Source organism: Falco biarmicus, chromosome 13 (genome assembly GCF_023638135.1).
Source record: "Falco biarmicus isolate bFalBia1 chromosome 13, bFalBia1.pri, whole genome shotgun sequence".
NCBI classification, from domain to species: domain Eukaryota; kingdom Metazoa; phylum Chordata; class Aves; order Falconiformes; family Falconidae; genus Falco; species Falco biarmicus.
In genome coordinates, this window is record NC_079300.1 from 10,613,801 (window position 1) to 10,638,491 (window position 24,691).

At 40.8% G+C, this 24,691-nt stretch overlaps 2 protein-coding genes across 2 annotated transcripts; both read right to left on the bottom strand.

The window, feature by feature from the left end:
- Window positions 1-421: 421 nt before the first annotated feature.
- Window positions 422-10,563, bottom strand: FETUB (fetuin B). The gene is made up of 7 exons (XM_056357914.1): window positions 10,230-10,563; window positions 5,739-5,849; window positions 4,225-4,312; window positions 3,515-3,681; window positions 2,440-2,553; window positions 1,437-1,526; window positions 422-951 (listed from the first exon to the last, which is right to left on the bottom strand). The coding sequence occupies exons 1-7, from the start codon at window positions 10,449-10,451 to the stop codon at window positions 532-534; spliced, it is 1,212 nt and encodes a 403-aa protein (XP_056213889.1). The 5' UTR covers window positions 10,452-10,563; the 3' UTR covers window positions 422-531.
- Window positions 10,564-16,021: 5,458 nt separating this feature from the next.
- Window positions 16,022-22,816, bottom strand: AHSG (alpha 2-HS glycoprotein). Its single transcript, XM_056357915.1, has 7 exons — window positions 22,543-22,816; window positions 21,056-21,166; window positions 19,764-19,848; window positions 18,732-18,895; window positions 18,336-18,449; window positions 17,481-17,561; window positions 16,022-16,654 (listed from the first exon to the last, which is right to left on the bottom strand). The coding sequence occupies exons 1-7, from the start codon at window positions 22,744-22,746 to the stop codon at window positions 16,373-16,375; spliced, it is 1,041 nt and encodes a 346-aa protein (XP_056213890.1). The 5' UTR covers window positions 22,747-22,816; the 3' UTR covers window positions 16,022-16,372.
- Between the last annotated feature and the right edge of the window lie 1,875 nt (window positions 22,817-24,691).

The window sequence follows — 24,691 nt, forward strand, 5'->3', positions numbered from 1 at the left end:
CCTGGCTTGATCTCAGACCTGCCTCATTGCCCATGAACTTACATGGTGATCTGGCCTCTTCCTATCACTTGACTGCCACCGGGGTCTGCCCTGCTGGCCTTGCTCAGGTACCATGGGACAGGCCCCTGCCCTGCCAGCCTGGTTATCACACTCGGCTCCGTCTCACCACCCCCTGGGGAGCAACCATCCTGCGCTGGACCGTGATGGACTTCTGCTACTGGGGATATTTTTTTTCTGATGCCTTTGGGCTGTCTCAGCCCTGCAAGTTCTTTTACCCTGCATAGTTACCTTTCCTTCATGCTCCTACTGATGGGAGGAATTTGAGAATTAAAAGCCGAATTCTTTTTTTGGAAAATTCCCCAGTTAATTTTTTTTTCTAATGTGTTCTTGTGCTTTCTTGAAAATGAGAACTGCAAAGATGAACACTGTAATAAGCAATTTATTTACTTAAAGATGTTACACAAATTGAAAGACCAGGTTGTGATCGTGGTCATTATTTTGCTGCAGGTATTTGCGATGATTGAATGCTTGCTAGGCTTTGGTAGGCTTTTTAGGCAGCAAAGGCTGGATAATGGAATTTATCTTCTTTGCTTCTCCTGGGCATGAGTCTGATAGAGAAAGTTCTTCAGGAAAAGGGAGAACAGCTGGTCCAGTGACTGGTTTGGTCAAGTCTGGTTTGTCTGTTTGAGTCTTTTCTCTGTCAAGACTGGGCATAGATCCTACAGCCCTGGGTGGAACTGGCTTTCCATCTTTATGTTCAATTTGACTTTCTGGTAGGTTTTGGAAAGAGGTGTCCTCATTTGAAGGGGGTAGAATTTTAACCCAGCCCACCGTTTTTTCTACATGTGGGGAGAAAGGATTGACTTCTGAAGGGAAAGCTTGTTGATGATTCTGGCTGGATTTTCCAGGTGTTTTATTATCTTGCTGTTTCCCCTCTTCAGTGGCAGGATCCTAAATAACAGGCAATAAGCATTACCGATGTTGAAGCTATTCCAAATTCTTTCAGATGTGGAGAAGGTCACCCTTCACACTAAGGATCTGCTGCAATTTCAGTTTGCAAAGACCAGTGGCAGAACAGAAGTTCAAAAATAGACAGAAGGAACTGCTTCTTATGCCGGTGGATATGGGTGCATGAAATTTGGGTAACTACATAGTTATTTCTCTTTGCATTCCCTTTGTTATTTACAATTTTCTTGTAGAGCATTCTAAACACGTTCTGTGGGATTGACTCTATACTTATTCTATTGCCTTTTTATCCACCTAGCAACAGTCTGTTTTATCACATGAGACATCTTCCTGATTTGGCCTTATCACTTTCTTGAAGCCCATACCTTTGTGAACAAGAAAACTTAAAAATGGCTGGTCTTTCAAAAGTTCAATTCTTGTTTTGTAAAGGAGTATTACTCTTGTAATATTAAGATTAGATAAAGAAATACCTGCACACTGTAGATTTCACAGGATATTGTGACAAACTGTTCATGTTCCAAGCGGCTGTTTACTACAGAGCCTTTGCAGAAACCTATTTGCTGGAAGAAGAAAATGCAAGCATTTTTTCACATTGTAGCACTGAAACTTGGTTCCTATCTTGTAAAACAAGCGATTATGAAAGGCTGAATAGTCATAGCTTCTACATGTATTTGTAGGGATAAGCAGCTTGGGCAAACTTTTATTTTGGGATTGGCAAGATTACAAAGGCAGGCAGCATTTTGAAAAAGGCTTTATGTTTGCAAAGGAGGGTTAGGCAACATGATATTAAAAATATGTTGGCCACTTAAGGCCCAAGTACAACAGCACACTTAAGTTCTGTTGCAGCAGAATATCCCCATGCAGGCAAGTTGTGTAACAGAAGTTAAAATCATTTTTCAGGCAAAACCAATTTCACACCATGCTAGTGAAAGAAACCATGAAAAAATGTTGTTTCTAGTAGTTGTGGTTTTACTGGACTCTAGGTGGACGTGGCTTGGATCTAAGTTAAGATGGGGCTTGAAATGTTATCTCTTGGCAGCATGCCCATTTAGTCCTTCAGTTTCTCTTGTAATTTTTTCCTTAGTTCCTAAATGTTTTCCTTAGCTGGCCTGGCTGTACTATGAATATACTCTTTATGCATTGTTTGTGATTTATTTTGTGTGTTCACTTGGAAGGAAGAAATCCTTAAAAATGATTCAGCTTTGTAAGGCAAAACTACCCCACCTTTTTCTAGATGGTATTTTTTTTCTGTTTTCTTTGTTCATGAACTTCTAGGTAAGAATTCAGAACTTCTACTGAAATATTTATTCTAAAGCAGTTTGTACAGTTGCAAGACAGTATAGAGCTACAACGCAATAAGAGGTGCCTGTGGGTTTTGATTCTTGTCTGCAAAGAACCAAAGGGATAGGCTAAGTATTCACTGAGGAATCATACTATCTGAAAATAGGTGTTTATACAAGGAAAAGTACTTACAGCTAGTTCTGAAGAAAGTGGCTTGCACTTGGAGATGTCAGCAGTTGTGTCATTTTTGGAGCAGGATGTCTCCTGAATTAAAAACTCTACAAAATATGCAGGACCAACGACCCACTGTAAATGAGAGACCAGCAGCAGTTGGACCTTGTGCATGTGTCAGGAAGAAGGAAGAACCCTACAGTCCTTGAAACAGATGTAAAATTCCTGCTAAGTGTGGAAGGAGCAGGTTATACTTAGGGTATTACTGTTAGTTTTATTACAGGAGAATAATTTTTTGCCAGTACTGCTTTATTGCCTCATTGTTTTTTACTTCTTCTATATGAACAATCTTAGTAACTCATGAATTAGCTATAGTTGAAATGAGTTTGGGTTTAAGTTTTGAGTTTAATACTAAGTTAGTATTCACATAGAATTACATAGCCAAAACCCCTCTTCAGTGCCTAGTTGATAATTTTTGGCTGCTTTAATGAACAGGATCACTTATTCTGTTTCTCAAATGCAAGTACCTCAGGATTGGAAGATGGGAGCAAGTAAATACTCTATAGTAGTAATGTGTTAACAGTTTGAGACAAAGAGTGAAGACCACCTTGTTATCAATACATAATGAATTTTAGAGAGACTGGATATTACTGTAGTAAACAAACAGGATTTAGCCAGGAAATCATTAACTCTCTGTTAGTCTAAAATTAGTTTTAAACCATGTTTAAACTAATTCAGTGAATTACAGGTATGGTTTGGAAGGGAAGACTGTGCCTTACTAAATACTTTCTACTAGAGATTCACTAATTCATGGTCGTGGTAGAACAGTGAACTCACAGTGAAGCTTTCCTAAACTTTGGAACAGAAATCTGTGTCTTCAGTTTTACATAAAGCCCTTCTTTTTGCAATAAATGGAGTCAAAGTCTTGGATCAATGCAGATATTAATTTCCCAGAAGAATTCTGCATAGAAGTATTCTCTGTACTATACAGATACAAATTCTAAACAATCTGTAAGACATAACAAACCATATAAAGTTTAACAGGTGGATCCATACTTCTTAAAGGCTAAAGCAAGTCAGATGAACCTTGGCTTACCTGCATTGAAGCTCTTGTGACATTGAGGACAGAGAAATAATGAGTTTGTTCACTCTCTTCATTGAACTTGGCAAGGCTTTGAACAGCAGCCTCCAAATATCTGGGCTCAGTTGGATTGTCATCAACTGGGCAGTCAGGACATAGCGTCCAAATATATCTGGGTGGAACTTTGTATTCAAACAAAACAATGTCATTAGAGAAAGCATAACCATAAGAGCATGTTGATAGTGTAGGTCACTTTAAATGCATCTATGCCACCAACCATACCCAATTGTCCTCCGGTCCCCTACAGTAACAATATGTGGTTTGATTCACTCAATGATTTTGAATCTTTTTGAATTTGCAGACCCATAAAAATGTTGCAGCGGAGGCAGAGACACTGCAGAAAAAAAGGTTAACCTACTGAGGGCAGGCTTGCTGTTTTTATTTGCCCTTCACAAACCCATAAAAATGCTTTCTGGACCAAAGGGTAAAAGCTCATATAAAGGCTCTGCTGGGTTTCCCAGAGGTGAAAACAGTTATTACTGCACTGTTCTGAGCTGCAGGACCACACTGGCCTTATGATCACTGACTTGAGAAAATTAGGGCAGCTGAAAGCTAATAGAGACGCTGTGGTGCCATAATTACAATTAAAATTTAAAGTCATGCTATATGGCAAAAAGTGTTTTTCCAGTCCTCTTTTAAAGTGGGTGTGTTAAATAAAGACATACCTGGTTGTAAAGTGCACTCATAAGTATTCAGATGAGCAGTATTTCTTGCCTGATTAATGTAGATAATTGCTTTGCATTGACCATAAACCTAAAACAGTATAAATATTTAGAAACAATTAATATTGCACCCTTTGCACTGATCATCTGCTACCTAGACAGTGAGTGATTCATTTTCTCCTTGCAGTTATGAAATTCTTTTCAAGAAAAAAAGTTGGGTTAATACTCAAATGGCAATGAAGCACATTTGTAAGTATGTCCTTTAGAATAAAAGGCCAAATCTTCCCCTGGTATAATTCTGAGCTATACAGGTACAGCGCTTGTCTGCAGGATGGCCTAAACAAGGCCGCCCTTCTGGCAGCTAAGAAGTGCCCGAGTGTCACAGAGTCGCAGAGTGCTTTCCCTGGCCAGGCCCCCCACGCACTGGGAGCTGGGTCTGTGTCTAGAATCCAGAAAGCTTAAACCTGGAGATCAGCTCAGAGTGTTTGGATCCAGTCACCTGTCTTTCCACCTTCCCCCTTCTCCTATGTCCATAGTGAGGAAGGAGAGAGGGAGGAAGGACCCCAAAGTAGGTTTGTGGCACAGTAAGATCACCCTTGCACACAGAGAAACTCTTGACTTGTGGCAGAAGAAAATACTGGCCTATTCATATCCATTGTAGCTTTATGTTTAAAAGTTGAATGTATATTCTCTTGAGTGCTTCTTAAATAATGCCACATGTATGACCAAGCCCTCTAGGACATACATTCGTTGACTTCACAGAAGCCATACTGACCATAGATGCTTTGCACCCTTTTCCTGCTGAAAGCACTGTAAGAAGAAGTGAGCAGAATTCTTACCCCCCCCCCTCCCCCCCCCCCCCCCCCCCCGATTTTCATTTAAAAATGAAGATTGATTGACCTAAGAAGCAGCCAGGAAAATTTAATCATAACTTTTTTTTTCATGTGAAGCTTCTTTCTCATCATTTGTCATGTTATAAAGGTTTTTTCTTCACTTGTTCAGAATCATTTTGGTCACCTGTAGCAAGTCTTGGATCACTTTCTGCCTTCACAGCTTATCTTGCTGAGCTTTCTTTTTTCTCCTCTTTCAGTGCAATTTTTGCAAAGTTGTCAGAATAAGAGCGGAATTAAACTAAACCAAAAATCTCATGTTATATAAAAGTGAGTTTCTTTTATTCCCGTCTTGACAGGCTGTCTTTAAAATAAACTCTTACAGGGTTGCTATAAAAAGGAAACCATTTATTCTAAGTAGTGTCCTAGCATGGCTATTTAGTTATGTCTGCTTATAGCTCTGGTCAATTAACTTTTTCTTTTAATTTTCATTTTTTAAAATAAATCTTACTAGTCTATAAACTGATTAGCAAGTACACAGAAAAAGTGTGGACCTTGAAAAATGGGTTTTGATTTCTTCTAAGTTCTGCTGCCTACTAAAAATGCATGTGTAAGGATTTTGCTGTCATCAGTAGTACCTGAGTAACTCATCATACTTGAGATTAAATAAGAAAATAAAATCCTTACACTTGTATGAGCAGGTCTGGCTGTACAATTCTTCCACAACTTTTTGCTGCGTACATGGCATTCGGTATCGACTACATCCAAGATGAGATAGAAGACAGAACCAGTGTTCTCCTGGAAACAAAAAAAGAAAGTTTCATATCTCAATTTTGTATAGAATAAAGTAGGGACACAGAAAAGGGAGAGATGGAGAAACACAAAACACACAGGCGGGGCACACAGTTACCCTGAAAACTGAACATTCTGTGGGACAAATTCTCAACAGTGGCAAACCAGGTGAGATTCAGGCTCTGTTAGAACAGGCTTGGTGATGCATCTAGCCAGCTTTAATTAATGAACAGCCTTTTAGAGCCAGTTTTATCCTTCTGACTCTGGTACCAACCAGAACCCAAGAATGAGGACTAAACATGGTGATGTTTTCATTGTCAACTGCATTTTATGATTAGAATTGAAAGGTAGGTTATTTTTGCCTTCCATAAGAATGAGACGATAAATACCACAAAAAATAAAAATCTGCTAAGATGGAACATTGGTAGGCATTAGAAACATTAGAAATACCTTACTTTTTAGAGTAATATCTTCTTCAAGTATGGATGCTTTGCACTTGCTGGAAAGAGACTGTGACTTCATTGAGGCAAACAACTTGAATATTGTCTCAGATCTCAGAAAGTGCTATGAGAGACCTTGCATATCCATGTTTCTGACCCACTTAAAGCTTCAGTCCAGTGCTTGCATTCTGAGCCTGTGCTTAAGTCCAGAAAACTACTCAGTGTTCACTGCAGCATGGATGCACAAAGCATTCAGGGCTCAACTTTTGGACAAACATGTTTCCATGTGAGAGGACAGGGAAGCAGTGAAAGTACAGCTCCATATATGTAGTGGTTACATCATGTGGTACAGAAAGATGAGATGCTGCGTGGTGCAGCTCCTGGTTCTGCTTCCGCTGTAACTATTGGTAAGCACTTTTCCAGGGTATTTACCAAGGATACAGCTTAGTAGGATCATATTTTATTTTCTGTAGTGGAAGGCTGGAAAGAGAGCAGTCATTTACACATCCTAAAGAACTTAGATGTGTTAGCTGCATGCTTAGACTGAGATTATATCTTTGCTGAAGAGGGAGAAAAAAGAAAATTGAATGAGAGCAGTATTCATTCATTCCTGGTTAATTTCACTGGTTTATGGGGCAAGAGTCTTGTAGAAGTCTGGGGCCAGTATCTATACAATTTTGGCTTCAGTTTTGATTTCTGATTAACAGCAACAAAAGACCAGTCAATAGGGCATCTAAAGACTGGAGTACTGCTGGCTTTTTTTTTTTTTTTTTAATCCTGCTTGGAAAAACACTAAGAGTTATCTGGTTTTGAGTTCTGAGGAGACCACATGATACCAGCTATTCCAGTCACACAGTATAGAGATCTCTGGAAAGAGACTGGGGTGGTTATTTTATGTGAGCTCTACCCTATATACTTGTAAATGTAATACTAAACCCTTTAAATATAAAAGAGCAAAATAAATAGAAAGCAAATATAAAGAATTAGTAAATCGTTTTGTTAGCTTTGTCTTTAAGTTATATTCTTACATATGCAACTTACCATGTTTTATCTAATTATTTGCATTTTCATATCCTCTTTTTTCCCCTGAGTGTCCTATGAAGTAATCTGGTAATGCCTTGCACTGAGCTTTCAGGGTTTGCCTACACTAATCCTGAGGCTTGATTATAAGTGTAATTCTCAAGGTTGTGAAAAGATCAAAAGCTATTTTGACGAAGAGTGAAGCAGAGGTGCAGCAGCACTGTGTGCAGTGGCATGGCAGTATCCCCACAGCTGGCTGCATAGTTCCATCTGTGGAAGAAACTAATTGTAATTTTCTCTTTACAAGCAAGGTACCTAAATACCACGATGATATGTCTCCTTAATATGATAGCTAATATAGGTTAAATCAGTAAACAGAAAGCAAGACTGGTCAAAGAGTAATTACCATTCGCTGAAAACTTGTTTTTTGAGTAGTGCAGCATTTGATACAAGCTTGTAACTTTTAAGTGTGTCCTCTGTGAGACAAAAAAAAATAATTCACTAAGACTATCTTGCATTAAGAAGCAATAGCCAAGAAAAATGTGTATCTTTAAGAAGTCCTGAAGCTGGAACTGGTGACTTGAGCTTTAAAGTCGGTTGTTCAGGTATTCTGGAGGCAAAAGCACACACATAATATCATTAAAGAAGTGTTCTTATAATCAAATGTGTTTAGTGTTAGATGGGTTTACTCAGCTGAATCATGAAGACTGATTATAAAGCTTGGTGATCTTGGAAATACTAAATGCAACCAGAGTGGACCAAACTATTTCCTGTTGCCTGTAGCTCTCTTGTGTAATATCAGCTCTAATATACAGATGAGGTTATTATAAAATCTACACATCTTTTTGTCTGCCTGCTTCCGTATATGTTATCCTCCACTGGGGAAAGGATAATTTGGGGTTTATTCAGAGCTCAGCAGATCACTGAAGGTTTCATCATCCTTACTTTCATTTTCATTAAAAGACTGTTATGCAAAGGTTTTTTTGAGATCTGCTTAGTATTGAATAAAAACTTGTATCTTTTCTGCATTGCTCAAAAAAATCCCTTCCTCCATAGTGCTGATGCTAGGATTGCTGCTGCTGCAGTGCATGCTTAGGAGCCTGGAAGCCAGAAAAGATGCAGCAGCAGCACAGTATCCGTCTTCATGGCAGTGTAACCTGGTGCAAGGGAAAGAAATGAAATATTTTGGCATGTTTTATGATTTTGGTTAAGCGCCTGTTAGTGAAGTTAATTGTATCTTGTATGAAAAAAAGGCTCTGTCCTACTTCCATAGAAGTTAATAGCAGATGGCTCATTAGTTTAAATTAGAGCAAAACTGAACCACAGGTTGCTTAAGGGCAGATTTGAATTTGAAGTAACTTTGAAAATGTTTTTATCCTGAGTATTGGTTAAAAAAATGGGAGGAAGGACCACTGACTGATAAAAAAAAAATCTTTATTTTTTTGAGAGGAATAGAAGGTCACATAAGGCTGTTATTGTGCATGAACACCGCTGACATAGCTGGCTGCTTTGTATGTTCTCAGTCCCAGCAGCAGCAAAAATGTGACAAAGGGCTTAGATTGTCTAGGTTGCTATCACAGTGTCTTGAAACACCATATTTACAGGATAAGCATATGAGATGCAAAAAATAAGGATAATGGTAAATTAAGCACACAGATGAACAAAGAGCAAAGTTAAGACTCTAGAGGATTAAGTGACAGACCAAATCACAAACAAGGACCAAAATTCTCCTGTGTGGAGATATACTTGGCACAGGTGAAGGGAGAAGCAGGGAGATGAATGAAATGGTTTACAGCAGGTCTGCACCCACCACGCTACACTCTAGGGTGGTCATAGGGGTGCTCTCATTATTGTCAGTAGGAAGTAGTCCCAGGGTGGGGTCTAAGTACCTAACTCTGTGACTGGTGATGTGGGTTCTGGGCCAGCTCAGAGGCATCCCATGTGAAAAATTTCTCAAGAGACCTGATCCACTTGCTTAGTGGACACATTCTGTCACCTGAGCAAAGCATAGAACACAGTGCAAAGCACAGCAAAAGCAAAGTGTCCATCTTTAGTTGTGAGATCTGAGATTGCTGGAGGCCGCAGCATGTCTGCAGAAACTATGTCCTTGTGAGAACAGCAGGAAGTAGTCATATCCTTGCCAGTACAGATCTTTAAACATCTGGCAGTGAGCCTGATTTTCTTTAAGGATGCAGAACTTAGCCTTTCAGGTAAGATTATGGGAAGTGAGCAAGCATGGCAAGGAATGTTAATAGCATGATTCCACAGTGGTTTATGTGTTGTGGGCCTTGTGCACTCATTTCAGGTTGTCCTGGCTAGAGCCAGTAGTTTCAGCTATTATAACACAAAATAGTAATAAATTAAGCACACATAGAAAAATAAGATACTTAAGGGTATGAGAGTGATATTCCACAGGTATTTCCACTGTAATTTTTGCACTTGAACTGGTTTCAGGTTTCTTCTGGAGAATGAATCATCATTTAGAGGTCTGTGAAGGGATTCCCTGGTCCCAAGCTGGACGTGTTTACACCTGTTAGTGCTTACATCTTCTGTGCAGAATGCACGATGACTTAATAGCCTTTGCACTCCAACTGCTCAAGGCAGTGGGAGGAAGGTGTAAAATGAAATTAAATCAGAGTAGTGGTGTTTCATACCAAATTTGAACTGATGCCTGGAGCTATTCCAGGGGCAGGCAGCAGAAAATCGTGACTGCGATTTTGCTCTCTAATTGCCCACAGTGGTGATGAAACTAAACTGTTTCTAGTCATCTGTGCATAAAGTTGACATGGCCTCTGGAGTCCTGTGTATGTAATCTTACATTTGCCTTTTGAAATATTTCTTAGTTCAGATAGATACTGCTAAGGCATAGTGACAGACACAGGGCTCTTCATGGGAGAAACAGACACAGAACGAGCAGGTAACTTACCTGAGGTTGTTCTCGGACACTGAAAATTCGGTAGAGACTGAGTATGTAGCCCTCTTTTCGGTCAGCATTGATCTGGCGAAGAGCCAGATCTGCAGCCTCCTCTACTGCAGTGTCATCACAGGTGGGGGAAAGCAATGCAGTTGGTCCTTCTCTGGCAGGAGGAGAGGCAGCCCAGGAGCAAAGCGCCTGTATGCCAAAGAGCATTGAAATAAATAAAACCATTCTGCTTAGAAAACCAGTGCAGCAGATCGGAATGGTGGGTCAGTATAGAGGAGCTGAGACATGCATGAAATAGCAGACTTTTGTAATGGCGCCATGTCTCTTTGTAAACTTGTGTCCCCTTTTTATTACATACTGACCATCACCTTTAAACCCACAGCTGCAACAGCAAACACTAAGTCAATGATTACAAAGTTTTACAGAAGTGTTGTCATTCCCTCTGAGACCAGACAGCACTTTCTCCTTCTGACTTTGCATCTCCAATTCAGACTTCACTGGGCAGATCGTATAACTTTGACCTCATCCCATCAAGGGATATACACGCAAAGCTACTTTCTTAAGAAATGAGAATTGCTTAAATAAACCTACATGCAGGACAGGTCTGGCTCCAGCTCTGTTCTGTCAGTGATCCACTTCTCCCAAATAAGGCAGTGAGAAGGGTCTCAGCAATTTGAACAGGAATTGAATAGGGGCCTCAAGGCTGACTAATTTTACACTTTGTATTTGTTAAATGCTAATTGTAAACAAATATACTGACTTTCTATTATATGCAGTTAATTTGGTAGGGATAGAAGGTCAGTTTGGATTAATTCTTTGAGCATTTCTGCTCAGCTGGATACTTGCAGATGAATGTCAAACCTTAGCTCAGGCCAAGCCAGCAAATTGCAGTCCATGTCCACACAAGAAGCCTGTGAATAAATAGCCTGCTCAAGCTGTTAAATACTCTTAGATAATACGGTAATGTGAAGAATTAATGGTTTCATCATGGTGTCTGCTTTTAAGCAGAAATTTCCATTGTGTTTATTTGGGACTTAATATTCACTGTAATTGAATATAGTGGCATAGGTGTGGTAAGTTTTGTTCTCACACCAAAGACTTCCCTTCTGTTAGTGTGCTGGTGCAAAATTAGCTGCTGTAAGAGACTGGAGGAAATAGATGGTGAGTGAACTAGGGCTATCAGAACAGTCTTAGGCTAGTGAAGGCTCCATTTCAGGATTTGTTCCCCTCTCAGTGCCTTGACTACAGCCCACTCATCTTTTGTTGCCTAAACTCCTCAATTTATTGACACCTACCAGGTATTTGACCCCCTGCTCTGATTTCCCTGAGCCTTGAACATTTACTATTTCATCCCAGCTTCCCCCCAGCTTCTGACTTTGTCCTCACTGCCACGTTGTACAAAGTACTCTGTGAACTTGCCATCATTACATGTTGCTTCTGATGCCAAAGAGCAAGTCTTGTTTCCTTTTTATCTCCTCTCATCTTAACTTTTTTGGCTGCACCTGGTTTCAGCTCCTGCCTGGCAATGCTTATCTTTATATTCCTGTGGGGTTAGGCACAGGTACAGTTGCATATGAACTCCACTGCTAATTGTAACATGCTGCTGCATTTTTATTGCCTGAGGACCAAACTGAGTGATAAAGTAAGAACCATCTGAAATTGTATGCTGAGAGGGGACGGGAAAGGAAGATGGCCTGTAAGAAAGTTACAGACCTGGGGCTGGTTATGCTTGTCTCAGCACCGAAGGTCTGAAAGGAGAAAACCTAGCAGAAAGAACTTTTTAAAGAAGAGAGAGTGTGTAATGTAAACTGGAGGGGGAACTGCCTCCGTTTGATTTCTTGTAGCCAGTGCCTTCCTCCTTATGCCCCCCCTTGCTCTTTCTTCCCCATCCGCTCCCCCCCCCCCCCCCCCCATTTATTCTTTTTGTACTTTGATTCAAGGAAAATGTACATCCAGTTGTTTTTTTGCCAGTTCACATCACTTTGCACATCACTCTCCCAGATTTAGTCCAGACTTCTCTGAACTGCAGCTACTTATCCTCTAACTATCTCTTGGCTAGATGATTTAGGACCTTAGTTGTGTATCTTGTTCAGTCTTAATGTCTCCCTTATATTGTGTGGTCAGAACTGGCTCAAGGGAAGGAGTCCCACATGCTTAATCTTTAGCTCCTTGGCTTCTCTAGGCACTGCCACAGCCTACCCCTCCAGTTTAAACTGTAGGAAGCCACAGGAGATTCATAAGCCTGCAGCTATAGGCCTGAGGAACAAGGGAAATTGGTCCAGCAATGTCACTATTTTAATTATTTTAGCACTACTCAGTGCTCTGCTTTTCTTCCTTTTCAGCAACAACCAATAATACAATCCTGATGTGACTGGAGACTGTAACTTGGGGTTGGGGTAGCCATTCACTGACTCAGCCACTCCCCCCATACTGTTACAGAGCACACACTAAGCTGTGCAGGTTTATTTGTAGCTTTGACTTATTCCCTCACTGCTGAATTTGGAGGTTGATTTGCCAGCTAAGAGGCTGTACTGTGGTCAATATTGATTCTCGAGTGATTTGCTGAGTACAGATTAAAAAGAGTCATGGAAAATTCTGCCTGGAGAAACTTAAGTATGAAATGACAGAGGTGTGCCTCATGGCTAACCTGTCAGAACTCCATGCTGAAAACAGAAGAGAATAGCTGTACAACTAGCTGTTATCTTGAGGATCTGGAGAAGTGACAACCACCATTACTTGGGGAGTATCCCAGTGAAAGTCATTGGTTTTCTGCTAAAGGGTAATTCTGCAATATTTCAACTTGAAGGATACCAGAAGATGGGTAACCATTTTCCTGGTCCTCATTTTCTGTCATGGGAGTCTCTGTGATCACAGCTGTCTGCTGGATGACACCAAGTATCTAGGTTTGAGGGTTGCCCTATATTGAGTGAGGAAGGAAAAGTGCAAGTGAAGGCTATAAATGTCTCTATTTAATACTACTGTAAAGTTTAGGGGGGTTAAAATTTTATATGTTGTCACATTTTCTAACTGCTGGTATGAAGAATCTTCGCTCGTTAGCCCAGCAGTGCTCAAAGCATGTTCCTGTGGGAGACAGCAGAACCTGTCCCGGCGAATATCCATGGAAAGCTGGGTGGGATTATACATACAGCCAGGAAGACCAGAAACAGCACTGGGGCTGAAACTCTTCTGGGAAGACTTTGGTTGGTGGCAGAAGTGGAAAACTCGGGCAGCAGGACAGAAGGGGCACATGGCTGCTAGACTGAGCCCCCTCCTATTGCCAGTTGCTTTGCAAACTCAGGGTGAGGGATAATGTACGGGCTGTATCCCGGAGGGAGGGGGTGCAAGGGATGAATGTTGAGAAACATTGCTGTAGCCATAGTACAGGAACAGCAGAAGCAGCAATGCAGACTCACTCACATTGTTCCTTGTGCCTGGGGAACCTTCCCCTGTGGCTGGAGGATAATAACTCATTTTCTTTATCCTTAAAGTACATGGCATTTCTATGGAGATGGGTGCCAGTTTGTACTGGCTGTGTTGGTGCCTCTTATAATGGGGAATTGTTATATCCCTGACTGTTCTTTGTACTCTTTCTCCCACTAGAAAGGAAAAAAATTCTCTGTTGAAGTAGCTGACCTCAAAACATGGACACAGCTGGGAAATCTGAGCATGTCCAGCTAAAGCAGCACATGAGATACACATGCTTTAGCAAAACAGGATTTGAAAAAACTGAAAAACATTGTCGGCCGCTGATGTGGACGTGACAAAACTATTCAAGCTGCATTTCAGGGAAGGAGGCATTTGTATTTTATGTATTGCCATTTCATAGCACTCACTGCCCAGAGAACCTATTACTGAATACTAAATCTCTTCCTAGGGTCCAGGTGCATGAATACAAGGCCATACTGGGGTGAGACAAAGTGAGTGCTTCAAAGCAGTGGTGGAAAATGTATCCTTAAGGGGGCAAAATGTGTCCTTAAAAGGGCAAGTGTTAAGGAGAAAGAAGATCAGATGCAGCTACTACCTGCAATGCACAGAGCAATTCTGCTTTTTTTTTTCTTTTTTTTTTTTTTCCCTCCCTGTTTCAGGAAACAATGGAGTAGTTATGCCAGGTGTAGGAGAACATCTGTGAGGTGTGGAGGCTACAGATGTTCTGCTACATATCTTCAGTTTGTGTGCCTGGGAAAGGCAACAAAAAAATGCAGCATTTCTGGAGTTCAGAGATCCGCATAGGCAGGGGTCCCTTTTATAAACATTCTGTTTCTGCTCTCAGATAGAGAATTTTCTAATCCTGGAAAACACCGTCTTTGCTATAACTTAGTACCGACTTCATTATATACAAGACAATTTGTATGATTTAGTTAAGGTGATTCCTAGGTTTAAAAAATACAAAAGCTACGAAAACTGATTTCTTCAGGTGAGTTAAAAACTCAGTCTCAAGTACCTGGTGTTATAATAACACAGATCATAATAGTAGCCTTTTAATTAAATCCTGTACCGTGTCTCATGCAGTGGGATGGGAGGACCACCTACCTTAGCACAAGACGTTTCTACAGCTTAATGCTAGCACTTTTTGAATGAACGGCTGCATGCAGAACATACTGGAGTCACTGTTTTACAGAGACAGAAAAAATCACTGAGCAATTGACTGGCAGTAGCTGGCACAATCACCTGCAACACACTTCCTGCAAGAACTCAGCGTATTCTTGAAATGTGAAAGCTGCTGCCTTCATGGGGAGAGCTTGTTGGCGGTACGTTGCCATCACGTTAGATTATGGCTGATAGAATCTGGGCTGATTTCCCTTTTTCTTTCCCCTCCACACACCCAGTTGAAGCATTGGTGCAAGTGCCTGTGGCTTTTCCTTTCCCCAATGACACAGCAGAGCAGAACCTTTCTGTATAGCAACCTGTTGCACTGTCACCAAGAACAAATGTTATTTGTGTTGCTTACTGAATACTGGAAGGTTGTAACTAGGAGAACAGGATAGGTTATTTGAAACAGTTCAGAAATGACATGTGTTCTGCAGCTTTTGCTGCCTGCATGATAATTATCTTGTAGCAAGTGCTGTTCCTGGTTAAAGATTCATGACTGCCTTTGAGACTGCTCCCTCGGGCCTGCAGAATTCTAGTCTGGCTGGCAGCAAAGATCCTTCTGGCCCCTGTCCCTTATTACTTCTCTACCTAGAATAGATTTTGCCTCTAACATGTCAGAAATTCAAGGAAGATTTGACTGCTAGGACAATGGTAAATTGCCATCCCTGTCTGGGTCCTATTATATAGATACATTCTGTATTATATTTTTGTTCCCTTGAATTGGTATTCCCTCATATGCACACAGGCCATACAGTACCCCATGATCAGATTGTACCCATGTATCTGCTGGAAGACAGAGAATACACATGTGTTTGGCTGGAAGGATTGATGCTTTCAGTCTGCACAGCAATGAATGTGTCCTGATTCTTTGTTCTTTTCATAGACAGGGATGCACTTAGCCCATATCCAAAAGTATTGAGGTACTTCTGGTGGATATTAAAATTAGGTATGTGCTAGGAAACACTACAGGTGGAAGGGAAAAATACATTTTTTCTGCCAGTTTTTTAGTTTTATTGGCGTGTGATCAAAAGGAAGGACTGACCTGATTTTCCGCAGTGCTTAGCACCCACACATCCCAGTGAATCTGATGAGAAGTGCAGGAGCTTACTGGTTTTGCAAACAAGCCCAGAATATGACTCATAATGCTGTGAAGGAGATACTTGACAACTAAATGAAAATACGTAGAGATAGAAGGTACCAAAGCATTTCTGTTGAACATTTTATTGTGAAGTAACCTTTTGGTTGGTGTTTCTATTACAAAGCTACAACTGTTGCATAGCTCTTACAACAATTTCATTGAAACAATATTTTCTGCATTTTAACTAGAGCATCCCTATATGTAGTGAAAACAGCTGCTAGATGTTGTAATCGTCTACATGTTGAAGAAGGCCTTTGCAAGATCCTGGCCATGGCTTTGCTCTCTGGAGGGTAAAACTCATTTGGGCTCAGAGTCAAGCATTCTCACCTATTTGCACTTGATGCTGTGGTCTGTGTGTTGATGCTGCTGCTGCACACTGATCCTTCAGTTAGCTGTTTTGCCATGTCTGCAACACAGCCTATATCTTGAAATGGCGAATCTTCCCAGGGCACGGAGGAGGAAGAGGAGGCGCAAAGCCAACTGGGTGAGGTACTTTGTCATGCTGAGCAACCTTTGCAGCTGCTCTCTTTGCTACAGATTTTGCTGAGAGCACGGAAGAAGGAAATTCTGAAGAGCTGGATTCAGATGCAAAAGGGTTATTGTGGGAAAGCCTGAGGTTATGGTTTGTGAAGCCTTGTACAACACTGGGCACCAGTCCTGCTGATGTATCTTGACCTGCTTGAGAGTAGGTAACTCCAGGCTGGAAAAGAAAAACAGTTTGTGTTTGTGTTCAGTGACCTGGGGCTTATAACATACAGGTTATTGATACCTTGTTAGGTACCCTGCTCCTAACCAGATACAGGCCTCCAGCCAAGGTACAGAATGTTCCTGACCATCACAGAAGTCTGATTTGCATTTGAACACATACATAGGAGCCCAGGAACACATTTTTAACCAAATTGTGTGCTACATGAACTTTCAGGGCCACCTGTGCAGCTGGTTCAAGACCAGCTGTCTTACTCTTTCTTTGACGTATCTCCTAGACAGCTAATTACTGTTGTGTTACCAAGGGTTCTGGTCCGTAGGAAGTATGCAGCCACCACCTAGCCCTTCTCAGACCAAACGGAGGCTAAAATACCCGACGATCACTCAGGTCCAGTGCATATATGTTCCCCTCCTCTTGCTACAGCAGTGAGGGTCGGCCTCCCTGAATTCAGTCACATCGAAGGAGTACTAGCAAAAAACCCCAGCTGATTTAGTCTACCACAATGGCTCATTTATGTATTACATCTATCTGGCCCATCCCCCTAGCTGAGCGGAGTTTGGTTCCCTCTGCCCTACCAGATGGTTAGGAGGACAAACTGTGTCAAGCATGGATGGCAGAGGTAACATAATTCCTGGCACAGAAATCCATAGGATAATCAGGAGCTACCTTACCTTGTTTTTCAGAATACAAAGTTAAACTTGGATTGTCACAGATAGCTAATGCAGTCTACAGTGAGAAAGGTAAACTCAGGGTGATTAGTTCTATCAGTACCAGTAGGCTAGAATATTCTGGAAAGGGAGGGAATATCTGGAGATGGTACCTGATGTCCGTAGAGCTGGCAGTCCACTCTGAGGTCCTGTGAGGGGCGTGTTACCATTGTTGCTGTGCAGAAACCAAAATTCTAGCAAAGCAGAACATAGTCAAGAGAAAATAGTTACAAACTAGAAAAGACCTGCATTGCAGTTTTTAATTTCAGTACATTTAGAAATAGCTACATCTTCTCATGTTTTATCTGAGCAGTAAAGTGCTTGCTTTTTAGTCTGTAGCATGACCAGTAAATAAGTGAGACTCCTGTATTCTTCTACAGTAAGATCCTTTGTATGTCTGGATATGAGGGAGGGAAAGAATATATACGTATCTAGGTAAAAGGTTCCCACCCACTAAAACTGCCTAGGACTCAGTTTCAGCAGAAACAAAAGGGGAATTTTAGCATGATAAAATATACAGTATAATTCTCAAGAGCCTATATATCAGAACAAAGCACACTGACAGCACTTAAATTGTAGGAAGGTGAAACAGCCTGCCCTTTTGCTATGTATTTGCGTACTGTCCAGTACAAAGAGCCTGATTTTCTCAGGTGCTCATGTTATGAAGAGTAAACAATAATATATATTCTGTTGATTAAAAATATTTTGTGTTAAGGTCACTTCAGTCCTTACATCTTTTTGAAATATATTCAAATACATCAGGATTCAGTCTAGATACCTCAGAGAGAAGAGAAAGGTGTGATATAGCTTTAGGAGTTATATATTGAAAAGCGTATCATGGTGATATACAACTCTTGCACTTGCATCCTCACAAAGTTCTATTCCTGCACAAGTGCGAGGGCATCACAGCATGCTGCTTTTCTGCCTCTGAGCTGGTGAGATCAGGACTGATGTGCTGGCATACTTACAGACTGGTCGTCAGGAAGCAGTTGACAAGCCTCCACGTTATCTTTAGCTTCTTTTGCTGAGCAGTTAGTGGCAGCCACAGCAAACTCAACAGAGACAGTATGCGCTGGGTGATACTGATAAAACAGGAAAATTGTTTAACTAACTTTGCATTGTGAAACGACAGAGCTGCTGAGAAAAGATAAAAGGCGAATGTGGCTTCTAGCTCTGCATTTCCCACCGAAGTGAAAGGGAATCCTGTGGCAAAAATGACACAAAACGCTTGGCAAATCAAGAACATTCATTCAGTAGGGCAAATTAGAGGAGGCTAAATCTGTTTGCAAACGTGGTAGCACTGTACAGTTACCACAGAAGAAATTTTCTGTTTACATGGAAGGCCAGACAGTTCTAGCAGTTACCTGGATTTTGGCTCTTCCGATCTCAAGCAGTCTGAGGTAAGCATCAGTAGTTTTGCTGTTGTGGTCACTGAGTGCAGCTGTAACAGTTGTTAATACCTCAGTGTTATTCAAACTTGCCAGCAGTGGGCAGTCAGGACAGAGCTGGAGAACATCTTCACTTGAGTCTGCAGGAGGAAACAAACAAATCATGTTTTGATCACATCGTAGGTTGTTTTAAAAGGCATTATAGGCCTATTCAGTCACGCAAAACAGTGTTTAATGGTCTGTCCCAAATTACAGCGGCAGGAATGTTTGCAGCACAGACTGTAGATGGCAGTACCTCACGCGACTTCTGCCACTCAAGTCTTCCCGCAAGCCGAAGTGCTATGGACTTCAGTAGCACAGTTTGAATGTTCTTACTCAGATTTTAATCAATTATTTTCCTGGCAATCTATCCATGACACCAATGAAAAGATGTGTCGTCTCACACAAGGAATGGTGGAAAAATAAAGATATTTTAATTTATTGGAATTGTGTTTGTGTGAGTGTTGCTTCATTCACTCACCAGTTTTGAAAGTAGTACTGAAGACATCTCGTACAGAGCATGCAGCATAGAGATCTGTTTTCCCATGGCAATATTGAAAATTCTGGGTTTAGTAAATCATCTGCATCTGGCAAAGGGGCTCTGAAGATCAACAAGCTCCAGTAAATTCAGATCAACATGGAATCAATTCTTGAGGCTAAGCTCCTGAGTGAGAAGCCTCAGTACCAGCAATCTCTAGGTCAAATCTGGGACTTGGTCCCCAGATAGTCTTATAGTATCTTAATTGTCATAGTAAAGAGAAGCAAAGAGAGTGCTGGGTTTGTAGGTGAATACAATCAGAAAAGGGGGAAAAATTACTTTCAAAATGGCTGGGTTTAGAAAAGCCATTAACTGTCATCCTATATGCCGTATTTATACACAGCATTTTAGAATCAGGAAAGCTAGTGAACTGTAACAGCTATAATAATACTCCAGCCTCTAGATTCAAACCTAAAGGACAAAGTCTTTACCTGCATGTGAGTGGCATTTACTGGCAAGTACAGATAACTTTCCATCCAGCTTCTGCAGTTTAACATCACAGTCACCCTCAACTGCCTAGAGAGAGAGAGAGACAAAAATCAAGGGGTTACATCGTTCAGATATATAGGAATTTCTGAAAAGGGCAACTATTACTTCATTCAAAAGAACAGATCCTAGCTGAGTGTTTCTGGTGAAATCAGGCTGATTGCAAAGGCGCTGCAAGGCATGTTGTGGTATCTGTGGTTTTTCAAACGGCAGACCAAAGCTGCAAAATCTGGATCCAAATCTGGATCTCAAAAGTATAGGAGGTTCAAGGATAGCCAGATTATGGACATTTGGTTCAGGTTCCTCTCTCAGAAAGAGCAAAGAGTATGAATACTTATGAATTAAGACCTTTTGCTGAGCTGTTTGATACACTGTCACTAATCTCAGCTGGTCAGTGGCCATGGTAACAGCAGTGTGCTGCCTGTGTGAGCTGGCTGACATGCAACATGATGCACAGGGGAGGAGATGTCAAAAGCAAAGCTGGAGTCCCTGGGAAGAGGGAACAGTTAGAGTTACCTCCCCCAAGATGGAGAATGGGATCTGAGCCCTGGTGAATATAGGGGTGGATCATGGTTCAAATTTAGTCATGAGCTCTGTGAATTGGGCCCCATTCTAGAAAGAGCAGGCTTAAATTGTGAATCGCTCGCTCTGCTTTCTGCTCAGAAACCAGAGCTGCCTGTACTCAGACAACACCTCCGCTGTTCAGTTAGGGAAAGTTTGTCACAGCTGGATCACACTTGCATAAGAACAAAATATTTGAGGCCAGTAAATTCCAGCTGAGCATTCCTTTGAAGGCAGAGCCCTGTCTGAAGAGAATAGCTCTTCTGCAGCCTTGGCTAGGACTAGGTGGCCAGCGTTGGCAGAATTTCACTAGGTAACACAGATCCACAGCCTGCCCTGTCTGCCGTTTGCAATCTGGCAGTGCATCTGGGCTGGCCATGGAGGGCTGAATCTGAAGCCCCTAAACCATGCCCCATGGCATTCATGGACCGTGTGTGGGATGTTATGCTGACAGTGACCTACCCTCTTCACATAACAGCACATGAAAGAAATCCAGAAGTGAAATCCTTCATGACGTAAAGGCAACTAAATCAACAAGGAGGCTACAAGTGATTGGGTGGGCTGTTACAGTGATAGAACGTTTGCTTGGGAATCTAACTGATGATAGTGTAGCCTCTGGCATCAACATACTGAACGTGCAGCTTTGTACCGAGCTAGTAGTGTTTAAAATACTCACATGTTCTGTGAAGCTCCTTACTGTGCAATTTGGAAGAGGCGTAGGGCTGAGAATATGGCATGCGGTCTCTAACAAGTCAAGTTCAAGAAATATTATGTCATTATTCAGCCCCTGGAAGAAAAGAAAAAGCAGGAATTGAAGTAATTACTTCACAAAACATCAGATTTCTTCTCTGGGGCTGCATTGTGGTCTCTGTTGTGGACTGTCTTTGGGTAGCTCCAGGTATACACTAGAATAATTGAGTGAGTCCTTACTTACTATCTAACTTCATAAAAAAACAGGACTCAGTTTTTTAGCTGGAGTAAGTCAAGATTGTCACACTGATACTTTTTTCAAACTAAGGAACTGGTCCAGCCTGTATGTAGTGGGTCAGTTCTCTTAAGTTAACTTGATTTTATTTTGTTGGGTAGTTTTAAAAACCAACAGCTGTGTTGGTGAAAAAACTTTGTGTTTCTATAACCAGATACCAAATAAACACTGGCGCACATTGGCCTGTCCAATTTAGTCCACTGGAATTATGCTGAATTTCACCAGCTGAGTTTCAGCCCCAATATTCATGTTGTTTATGGTATCAGGGTCTTTTATGGTTGTTCCTGAACCTTTGAAACATAAGACATGTGAGTGGAAGGGCAAAAGTGAGATTCCCTAGCTCTGAGATTGACTCTGAGGTTTGAGTCATGAGTGATTCCATTTAAACCAATGAAGTTATTTTAGTGTAAAAGTATTAAATATGAGCGAAACAGTGTCACCAGTGTTTTTATGTGAGTAACTGGGGGCACATTTCTAATCATGTTGATGTCTGTTTTAGTCTCTTGTAAATGACTTTGTTATCCTCTTTCTCATAACAAGTAGAAAACAGCCATGAGTTTCATTCATGTTAATATTTGGGACCGTTTTCAATGTTCTGAGAGAATCACAGATTCTGAAAGGATGCATGCATTGCATTCATGACCATTTCTACAGCCTTTCTAGATGCCTACAATGATGGCAATAGATCTTAGTGAAAATGAGCTGCAGTTATTTCCATTCAGCTTCCTTGTCAGCTCAATGGGATATTAGGTAAAATTAATGCCTACTACAAAATCACTAATAGCGTGGGGTTATGATATATATGCATTTAGCCAATAAATAATTACCTGCATCACAAAGATTATCCTCACAGTTTTTCTCCAGATTAGCTGCTGGGCTCACAAATCAGCACTTGGAACGATCTGCCCTAGCAAGCATACTGCATTTGTAAACCGAGACCTTTCTAGCATTGTACAAAAATATCTGACCATTTCTCTCTCCCCCTCTGCTCTGCTCTTTGAGAGACACATCCCAGTGACCTGGATTCTCAACTACTACCAGGTGGCATTGCCCCATTTAAATCAACAGAGTCATGCTGATTTACCCCATGTGAGGATACAGCCCTTGGCAGGGCTTGTCGGTCCTTTCCCAACATCTCCAGGTTAACACAGTGCTCTGCCTGCAAGATCCTCACTTACCTGGGGTAGCACGCGGATATTCTCAATTCTGTTTAAGACAAACTTGTATCCATGATGACTGTGGGCATTAATATAACTCACAGCTACTTCAGCTGCTGCTTCTGATTCTGGGTCATCACAGCCCAAGGGAGCAGGGGGAGCTGCTGGTATAGCTTTGTGAACTGGAAGCTGAACAAGCAATATTAAAGCTACTAGTGCCTTCATGGCACCCGAGGAAAACTGATCCCTTTCAGAAATAATGATCTAAGAAAACTGTTCAGATGGTAGCTAGGTAGCTAGAACTGGGGTCTCATTTATATAGTACATACCACAGACTTCACATGAGCGCATGTCTGAGATTTGTCCCAGTTCCAAGAGGCATTGCAAACAACAAAAGAGAAAAGTAAATGTTAGGACATCAAGCTGACTGATTAATATTGGCCAAAGTAAATTTTATCAGGTAGGATATTGCAAAGTCTGCTAAAGCAGCTAAAGAGGAAAGTGTCAGCAAAAAATGTAACATAATTTTAGACACTCTTACATGCAGTACATGCAAGAGGAGTGTGATCCCTCCTGTTAAATGTGTAGAGATGCTAGTGCTAATTAAGCTTTCTTGTAAACAGGACACATTCTGTTTGGGCCCAAATCTCACCAGACACCAATTTAAATTGTGAGATCAGTAACATGATAAATCAGAAAATGGAATTTCAAGCAGTTCTACGGATCACATTCAACACTAAATATAGTTGTATAGCAACTTTTACTACTGAATTCATTTGGAATAGGAAATGAGACAGTTTCTAAATCTTTTGCATCAGCTCTTTCTTCCTCTGAATAATCTGAATACTTCCAGCAGTTCCTGGAATTTTATTTTGCAAAGCAGGCATCTTGCAGAAATTTTTCCATTATTTTTTTTTACAGGTTTGTGGATTTGGCAGAAGATCCTAAAGGGCACAAAAGTGTTTTAAGGGGAATGTAGATGAAAATCGGCTGCTTAAATGCTCAGGAGTGCTAGACCCCAGTTTATATTTACATACACAGTATACATGTTTACAGAACAGTAACCGGATAACAAAAATGTTCTATGGAGCAGAATATAGCTTCCATGATGTGTCCTCATTTAAGATCTTTAATTTAAGATCAGATAACTTTAACTAGATAGATCTAGCTCAACCAGCAGAAAAGCTTTTCCGGCAGGTATTTCAGAGAAGGTTTCTATGATCCATTTTATGGTGATGACCAGGCTACAGAATAGTAAAAGTCCTTTCTGGCTTTAAAATATCTGAATCTCTGTTGTAATTTTCAAGAAGTTCAGGAATTAGCTGCAGATTTGAGATGAATAGAAGGACTTCACTGTATTTAGAAGTTTTCACTTTAGATAAGTATTTCTTAGCTTGCACGGTAGAGTGAATGAGGTTAAATGATTTGTGAAAAAAGCAGTCTTGAGTCATACCTCTCTCTTCTGGAATATGGAAATATGGAAAACAGCATAAATAGAAATGGTTCAGTTGGACATACTAAATGATGAAGAAGGAGAAAGGCAAGAGTCTAAAATGATAGAATTATTTCCTTCAGCTGAAGCTTTGTGGAATTTTATATGTATATATATATATATATATATATATATATATATACGAAGCTTCCTTCAGCTGTGTGGGATGAGGTGAGTTTTGGATACTAGGGTTTCCATATTGGAGAGTTTCCTGGGAAAAGAAAGGCTCTTCCTCTCTCTTGCAGTAAAAAATTGCTCTGAGCATGATTCATTTCTTCCCCTCAATTGAAGCAGGCGTTGTTTGGCATTTGTTCTTTTCTGTATGATCATTTGTCTTCTTGACTTTGGCCTGGAACACTTAAAGGGTGAAGGTTTGATGTCCCTAAAACACGCTCTGAGTGTTCCTTGTGGGTATCTTTTGAATCACAGCAAATTTATTTAGAAAGAGTATTTTACTCTTTACTTCTAACCCACAATTCAGTTTCTAACCTGTGAATCTTTTAATTCTTTTTCCTTTTTCCATTGACGTAAACTTCCAACAGGTGCAGTTTGAAATTGGTTTTCACCCAAGTGACATATAATCAGCCCAGTGAAGGACTTAGACCATTACTTATAAATGCAGTCATTACTGAGTTTTTTAGGTCACATCTTCTCCACTTCAGAGTTGCAAATACTGTA